Consider the following 9,170-nt stretch of genomic DNA (forward strand, 5'->3'; position numbering starts at 1 on the left):
AGAGCCTTCCTCCCCTCAAGCAGATCAGCACTTCTGCTCATCTTGGTGTCATCTGCAAGTTTACTGAGGGTGCACTTGATCCCTTCATCCAAATTGTTGATGGTGCTGATATAACACTCATCAACTTGTGCATGTGTGAGAACCACAAGTATAAGCTACAATGAGGTTGCTTATTCTCTACAATAAGTTGCTAGAAAGCACTGTAAATAAGATGTGATTATTAATATGTATGGATAGCTCCAGCTTTTTACACTTGCTAGGTATAAATGCCTTTTGTTTTGCTCTGTTGTTTAACACAGGAACTTATTGCCTTGGGAATATGCAACTCTGTTGGGTCATTTTTCCAAAGCTTTTCAATCACTTGTTCAATGTCTCGGAGTCTTGTTCAGGAAAGCACTGGTGGGAAAACTCAGGTATGTAAAACCAAATTTTGAGCCAAATGAAGTTTGCTTTTTGGACATCCAAAGCTAAAGTCTGAAGCTACACTAGATTGCCAGATTTCTCTGCCTAGGCCAGAAGGAATAACTGGAGTTTCCCATGTTTCAAATCCAGATTGGTCCAGGATAGAAAGCTGCATGACAGCCAAAATGAGTAAACTGAGTGGAAGGGATCAAAAATTACTTAAATGACCAGCCTTGAGGAAAGCACGAGAGGGGTTAGCTAATCGGTACTACTGCCCTTTGGGGGCACTTGTAAATAATTTCTGGCTTTTTTTGTTCAGATTGCAGGTGCTCTCTCTTCAATTATGGTGCTGTTGGTAATTGTGGCTATTGGATACCTCTTTGAACCACTGCCACAGGTAAGGGGGTTTTACCTGTTAGGCATTGCATTATCATTGAACAGAGGCCAGTGAGTACTGCTTAAAACAGAGATTGTGGGATGATTAGTAAGCAAACACAGTTAGGCCTTGATCCAGAAACCTTTACATTTTGTATGCATTTTTGCTTTAAGTTAGACTAGAAATGAATAATATTTTGAAAGATCCAGCATGCTTTTTGTTGTTGTTTTTAATATTGGACATTCTGGACTCTGTCTTTACAATATAAAAATGATACCTTCAAACAATTCCCCTTTAGAATTGTTTAGGTTTGAAAAGACCTTTAAGATCATCTAGTCCAATGTAAACCTAACACTGCCAAGTTCACCACTAAACCATGGCCCTAAGTGCTACATCTACATGTCTTTTAAATACCTGCAGGGTTGGTGACTCCACCACAGCTGCAGTAAAAGCTTATCTCCACTGAACTACTTGAAAAGCTGTGGTTTTTTTAAAATGGAACATCTATTCAGTAGACTTATATCAGTTGTACAAAGCACAGAAATACAGTTACTTGTGATGCTCTGAAGTTCTTATTTGGCATTGGGTTTATTTTGCTTCTGAAAATTGCGTTTGTGTAACGTTCTTAGACAGTGCTAGCTGCAATTGTCATGGTGAACCTGAAAGGAATGTTTAAACAGTTTGGAGATATCGCGCACTTCTGGAGAACCAGTAAGATTGAACTGGTGAGTAATGCATAGCTCAGTGCATATATTTTACTGTATTCAATTTGTTGCTTCTCTTCTTCCTAACCCCCAAAACAGGGTAGGAACTTAATCAAGGAGTTACAAATTGATGTTGTATTGCAGATGAATGTAAGACATGGAGCTGTAAGTACCTTAGGAGAGTGAACTGTTGCAGACAACAACGTTTCTGTTGTTGCTGAATAACCTTTAACTCAGGTCAGAAGTAGTTTGGTTGCAGTAAAAGCAAAGCTTTTGCAGTGTTGCTATAGGAACTGCATGGAAGGATGTGGCAGTGTCTGAGAAGAATTTGAAAAATAGAGTAACAAAGAAAACTACTTCAAGGTATTTGGCATCTTCTGAGACAAACTAAAAACCTGGCCGGCGTGGACCAGAACTAAGAGTGTATGGGAGAGAACATTTTGGTGGCATTTTTCTCTTAAATTAACTGGCTGATGGAAGTAAACAAGAGCTACAAGTGGGCCTTGAATGATTTTTTTTTTATGCTAAGGTATTTGGGGTCTGATGATATCAGAGGATTCCGTGGAGACAGGACTTAAAGCATTAATTAATATGTGACAGTTTGTCAGATGTTAAATTAGTATGCCTTGAGGTTTTATGCCCTTCTGAAAGGTCAAGGCAATTACAGTCTGCTATCATGATGGTCTACATTGTAGCCTGTTCCTGAACAGATGTGGTACGTAGGTTTTGAGGTTGAATTATGCTGTTGTTTTTGCTGTTAACAGAAAAGGATGCATAATAATTCAGAGCTTTTCTTTGTTTTAGGCCATCTGGGTGGTAGCTTTTGTGGCTTCCCTCTTCCTGGGACTAGACTATGGTTTGCTTACTGCAGTAGCGTTTGCAATGATAACCGTTATTTACAGAACACAAAGGTCAGATTTCTTCTTTATCAAAATTAGTGTTTGCTGATCTTCTATGTGGCTTTGTTTGTTTAAGGGGTGCAAATAAGCAGAAGACCTTCCCACCCTCTCCCAACTGTATGCAGTATAGAATCTGCTTCCTAATGTAGGTCATGCCCTGTGGCTCTGATCCAGGGTTTACATTTATTTTTCTGAGAACAAAATTTCTAGAGTGCATGTACTTGCAATTTCAACAATAAACAGAGATTTTCGATTTCTTGTATTGGTTAACCTTCTTGTTTACTTTTTTTAATGCCTAGAGTTTAGAACTTCAAATCTGCTTAATGTTAGTTTCAGTAAATGATTACGTTTTGTGTAATTTGAAGTTACACAAATTTAAAGTTGCAAAGCTTTTACTGAGGAGCTTTCCAGGTCTACAGTGGAATGATTTCTTGCATGTGTGGGTAGGACTGTCATGTGAGGCTTCTAGGCTCAAGATCTGGGATATCTAAGTAGAAAATGTATAAAAGTCTTGGTTTTGGTCTGCATTGGAATGAAACCAAATTCTGAGATTTCCACTCTGCATAAAAAAGAGTATTTTTTTGCTGTCTCTATAGGGTTTTGTTCTTGTAAACTCGTGAGTTGGGAGTATTCATCTGCTCAGGCATTGTCCAGGGAGCTGAGTGTCTCTCTGAAATTGCGGCATGTTTTCTGCCAGTATGAGTTTCCATATTTGCAAGATAGTCAATGGAGTTGCACCAGTTTACACTGAAGAGAATTTGCCCTGTAACTTTGCATGCTTTGGCCCATGTTTTTCAGAAAATAGCAACATTATAAATCATTTTTGCACTAGAGGCAAACTTGTCTAGTCACCAAATGGCTACTTTATTATATTCCTGCCATAAACTACCCACTGCATTTGACCATGTTTAGATAAGCCTGTACCAGACAGGCACTGCAGAGTGACTATTTAAAATAAGTTTCAGTCTGTACTGAACACTCACTTTTCCACTTTATAAGTGATAATACTGAAACATTTGCTTCCATTTCTCTCTAGCCCTCAATACAGAATCCTTGGTCAGATTCCAGGCACTGACATCTACTGTGATGTGGAAGAGTACGAAGAGGTAAGAGTGTATTCTTCTGCACTGAAGAATTGTGGCAATTTGCTGCTTAGCCCTACCCTAGTGCACATAGAGTGCTGTCTGCCTGGCCTTCACCTGTGTTGAAGGGAAAGGAAATAAATTTGATTTTAGTAGTAAAAGCAATTTTGTTCAAAATGTTAGCTTTTTGTACCACATGCACGTTCAACCAGGAGGTCACCAAAAATAATCTTTATACTAGTTCCATTGTACAGCTTGTACAAAATGATAAGGTTTGTAGGAATGCCACTGCTAAACCTGCTGTGTACACAAGTGCATACGAGGCCACCTTCTGTACTTGAGTGGCAGTAGTGCATGAAATCCAGGGAACCCAGGATCCAGACTGATCTGTTCTGCACAAACTGTTCAAAACAGCATCTGCCTGCCTCCACCCATCCCCTGCTCATTAAATATACATGGTTAATGGCCCAGCTGCTTGCCATGCACTTAGCTTATAAATGCCATTTTGTTCAACCAAAAGTTGGTGAAAGCAGTACATTTAGTCAATATAATGGATATAAACATGCTGTATTTATTCACAAACAGCAACTACAACTTTCTGTGCTCTCTGACATGTTCTCAGAGATGCTGCTATGGACGCTACATCTCCCTTTACTAAGGAACCAGTCGGTAAAAACCGGCGTGAAAAGATGATGCTGTAATCTGAAAACATTATCTCGCCAGCAGTTCTGCTTTGAATATGATACAAAGCAAGAGTATCTGTGAGCATGTTTATAGCTGTATGCAAAGAAGGGGAGACTTCATTTTTGTTATATGCAATGCAGTTAGCATTCCTCTTCCTGTATAAAGATGGAGTTGGCAGCATGTGGCAGGCTGGGTCTCTGCTGCTGGCCAGGTTGTTTGCATGTGAAATGTCAGAGTGCAGCCTGTTTAGAGATGACTCCATTAAAAGTAGAGGAAAGAAGTGATATTGAGACCTATCTAAAGGCCTGTTTAAAAACAAAGATTTGAAAGGCTCTTTTTTTTTGTACCTAAGGAGACGAGAAAGAGAGAAATGTCATTACGCTTGTAGAAAGGGAGGTTAAAAAGAAGCATTCCTGGATCTGCATGATTTCCTGATGGTAATACCAGTTGCAGATAGCAACATCAGAGAACTGCAAATATTGAATTGCTTTTTATGGCTGTACATTTTGTTGTTATAAAGAAGGAGAAATGTTACATGGCATTGATTGTGTGCAGCATGACACTGGGAGGGGTGGAGGTTCTGGTCTTTTGACGGGCTTTGCTCACGACAGTGACGACCTTCTTTCTTTGACACGTGTGATAGCAGTTCAGGGTTGGCTGGCTGCATGTTCGTGTGTCTTGTGATCACACAGGTGCTTTTCTTCTACTGCAGGCAATACTTAACTGTGCACATCCAATGTTCTTTTCCTTAGATTAAAGAATATCCTGGAATAAAAATATTTCAAGCTAATGCATCACTTTATTTTGCCAATAGCGAGTCATATTCAAGTGCACTGAAGAAAAAGGTGAGTAAAGCAAATTCTTTAATATCTGTGTCCTGAGAATCCAAACTGGTTTCTGAAACATGCTCAGCTTTCAGCCCCTTTAGTGTAGCTCCTAGCCCAGTGTTTCTCAGCCTGTGGCCCCTGGTGATCAGTAAAATATGAGAAAGTGACCCTCCAGCCAACTGCAATCATCTTGGGTGGGAGAGAATAAGCAACAACATGGTGGGAGGGAATAAACGGACAAAGTGTAGCTTAATACTAACTGCTTGTGAATGGAAAGTCCAGCGGTTGCAGAGCAGAAACTGGTCAAACACTTTTTTTTTTTCAGAAGGAAGTAAGTAGTTGCTGAACTGAAAACAAAATATCTGGAAGTAAAAGCTTCCTTCTTGGGTGACAAACTTTACTGGAGTGTAAGACCATGGAGGACTGTGGGCATTCAATGGCTCTCATGAGCAACAAATGACCTGCATAGAGTATGCCTCACCTCCTGTCTAACCCATGTTTGACTGGGTGGGAATGGCAATAATGGAACTAGCTAAGGGCAGAACTGCCTCACCTGGTAGCAAATGCACCTGTACTAACTTCTGAAAAATTTTTCTGTAGCTCCCATGATGAGTCTTATACAAAACAGGTGGGTGGTGCTTCCCTTCACAAAGCAAGAGGCATTAGTGATTTATGTCCAAATGCACTTCTTTCCCCTTTGCTCTCTTCACTCGAATCAGCATTCAGTTGGAACGTGGCACACTCTGATTTCAAGAAAAGAATGTGATGCATCTCTTCTTCATCTTGTTAACACAGTGCTTGCCAAGATTATTCCTTCTTACTTTATACTGTTCTCACCCACACCAAGGGAAGCTGAATAATGCAGCCTTGTTTCAAATTTATGCAGTGATGAATTCAGATGATACTGCAATGTCATCCTAACAAGCTGAATCTCCTCTGACTGTGCTTTCTTTTCATGACAGACTGGAGTGGACCCTTGTGCTGTTTTAGCAGCAAGGAGAAAAGCCCAGAAGAGGCATGCCAGGGAAATAAAGAAGGCAAATGAGCTCAGAAAGAAAGCTGTATTGAAACTGGTGAATTCTTCGGTAAATATTTACCTCTGCTTTATCAGCTAACGTGCTGCTTTCTGGTATTACCATTCTTGTTTATACAAGGTACAGAGTGCTACTTGGGTAGGAAGGCCTAGGAAGCAAGCACTGTGCAGTGGACAAGCTACTGATGGAAGAGCATCAAGGACCAGGGGCTCATGGTTGGATTGGACAATGGTGTTGAACCTTGATTACATTAATGTAGCACATAGCAGAGCAGAGCCTTTCCACACTGTCATACTGTCTCAGCGGTGGTGTGAGCAGAAAGTGAAGGGAACCTACCTCTGCCCCTCCCAACACACTTGGAATAATCATGCAGAAATAGGATATAATAAAATTAATCCAGATTAGCAGCCCTTGTAATTGAAAGGTGCCACCTGCACTGCTGATCCTGGGGTGGTTAAGTGAGGCAGGTACATGGAGAAGGGTTGTTTGAAACACACTTGTGCTTTTGGACATGTTTAAATTCATCCCCACGGTGGGAGCTGGTGTTTACTTTTTACCATGGGAAACCAACCAAATGCCTAACTCAAGAGCCCGACTGCTGTTGATTCCTTTAAATATATAGGCCTTGACAGGATCAGTGGGGAAAAGGCAAGGAAATGGAGCAAAAACATATGAACAGGTGTCAGTGTTGGAAGGAAATGGGTCATTCACTTCTAAGATAACAGCTTTAAGATGCTTGCATGTGACTGTGGAAAGGCTGGGCATAAGAGAATAAACCGTGATATACCCAAGATATGGAAGTATGTGTGCATGTAAAGCCGGTTTCTGTAACGGTTGGGAGCTGTACACCTTTTAAAGGCTGACGGAACAGGTGAGTATGGGGAGGAAGGGGATGTACACTGAAGAAGCATTGGCTCATTAAGCTTTATTTATCTTCTCTCACAGAGTAATGATGTGGAAGCAAGTGTGAAACACGAGATAGCAAATGATGAGTTACCTGTAAATGGAAAATTTGCATCTGCAGATGCTAGTGTACAAGACATGTCTCCTGATGAGCATGAACACTTTGTGGAGCCCAAAACAAACATCCACTCTTTAATTCTGGATTTCACCCCAGTGAACTTTGTGGATTCAGTTGGAGCAAAAACATTAAAATCAGTAAGTAGGGCTTTTTACCCCTAAAAAATCCCACAGAAAACTTGTGAGATACCTAATAGGGAACTTGTCAGCATGAGACATAAACGCCAGCTCAAATACAATCCAGTATCTCACCTAATCACGGTTGTAATTCTGTAGATTGTAAGTTTTAGCTGAATACTGGGGAATGTGGACTGTGCAGCTTTCGCAGTAATTGGTTGACATCTTCCACAACTGCGATGTGTCCAATGATATACCTGCCTTTAACTTCAGTTTAACTCTGTTCCAGATTATTAAAGAATTCAAAGAAGTTGGTGTTTGTGTCTATATTGCCAGCTGTAGTGGTGAGTTGGTTTTTTTTTGTGAGCTTTACAGGAGGTGTGTTATTGTTTTCCCTTTCTGCTGCCAGGTGCTGCAGCACTTACTTCACATAACATTGGATTAAAACTGGATTTGAGGAAAAGCAAGCTCATATGCATTAGAGTCTTCACTTTAGTGAAAGTGGAGCACTGATGTAATGAGTTCTGTGAGGACTAGATCCTGCTCCCAGTTATTCCAGCTGGCAAATTGTAAATGCCACACCAAACTCTGCATCTTCAAATTCAGAAATCATGGAATAATGAGAAAAGCCTGCAGTGTTCCGAGTTTCTGATACTTGCAATTGTAGCTGCCAAGAATAGGCCTCTGTGTGTGTCTGGATAAGAGAAATACCCGTTTGGAATAGAAGTAGCATGTGATCCACCTGGTGATTTCAAATGTTTTAAGTCGTAACAAGCAGGAGAGCAAACAAGCTGTTGTCTTCTTCCTAAGATGCCCCTGTCTTCCATCTTTGTACTTTAGTTTGTGCACTGATGCCACATTTGGTTTTTATTTTGTAGGCCCTGTTATGAATGAGCTGACGAGACTGAATTTTTTTGATAACACCGTAACAAGAGAGCTGCTGTTTCACAGTATTCACGATGCTGTCCTTGCTTGCCAAGTGAAAGATGGGTCTGCCTCACAGACTGACTGACCTCTGAAGAGCGGCCTCGAGCAGAATGGAAGCCAGATTTATGATGATGGATATTTAATTTGCACAGTTTAAAGAGAGCCTTAGGCTACTGGTATCTACGGGTATAGGGTGGTGCTTATTTTTTGTAGGAAGAGTGGATGAGGAATTAGAAGCCTTCATGCTCTTGAATTTTTTCCTTCAATCAGGGTATAGCCTTCCAATGACATACAAAGACAAAATTATGCAAGATAAGAAAATTAAGTGTATTCTGCTACAATCAGAATCCAGTAGACAAAGTGACATTCCTATTCCTGTTGAGAAAATGGGCACTTTAACTCATTGCGAGGTGGGATCTTGCAGGAAGTAACTGTTCTGCGATTGCAATGCACTGTACCAGTGTATTTAAAGAACTTTCTTAGCTGATGTCAACATCTGCATACAACAGATCCATATAAATTATAATAATCTGCCAGCTGGATTAATGAATTCATACTGGTGGCATTTAGCTGCTACTCTTTTTAAACCTGGATGGTACCTTTATTTTTTTAAAATATCTAACCTGTCTCAACTCTGCTGAACTCTTCATTGCCTGAATATTTTCGCTATAAGTGAACTTCAAATTAGAAACTCATTGTTTAATTATTACCTTATCAATATGGTATTTTCACTGCCAAAACCTAGTTACACTTTCTAGAAAAGAATGCAGTTGATTTTAAGCTAAAATTAGTTTAGCTTCAAAGTTTGAAGACAAAACCAGTTTAAGGCAGGAGCCTATTAAAATTTAAATTAAGAACTGATGCCCTATATGCAGCCTCTTTCAGTGGGAATAAAAATGTAGACAAGGTCTAAAGTGTCAGTGGTCCAAAAAAAAAAAAAAAAAGTACTTTTCTGTTGCCTGAAAGATCTTCCTCCCAGCAGTGCTGTTTCTGCCTCAGCTTTTAAGTGCTTTGTGAAACAGATTTTCAGTAGAACTCAAAAATATGATGTGTTTGGGTTTTTTTTAAAAAAGAAACAGTATTGTCAGGTTTTTGGGG

General features: G+C 40.0%; 1 protein-coding gene across 1 annotated transcript; it reads left to right on the forward strand.

The window, feature by feature from the left end:
- Positions 1-299: 299 nt before the first annotated feature.
- On the forward strand, positions 300-8,421 carry LOC104521832 (prestin-like; the record flags this gene model as incomplete). The annotated part of the gene is made up of 10 exons (XM_010163949.1): positions 300-413; positions 722-799; positions 1,408-1,503; positions 2,287-2,393; positions 3,418-3,487; positions 4,900-4,992; positions 5,937-6,059; positions 6,954-7,166; positions 7,435-7,489; positions 8,024-8,421. Coding segments are annotated over 10 exons (1,083 nt in total), but the record flags the coding sequence as incomplete, so codon positions are not given.
- Positions 8,422-9,170: the final 749 nt, after the last annotated feature.

This window comes from Antrostomus carolinensis, unplaced genomic scaffold (assembly GCF_000700745.2).
Source record: "Antrostomus carolinensis isolate BGI_N321 unplaced genomic scaffold, ASM70074v2 scaffold6283, whole genome shotgun sequence".
NCBI classification, from domain to species: Eukaryota; Metazoa; Chordata; class Aves; order Caprimulgiformes; family Caprimulgidae; genus Antrostomus; species Antrostomus carolinensis.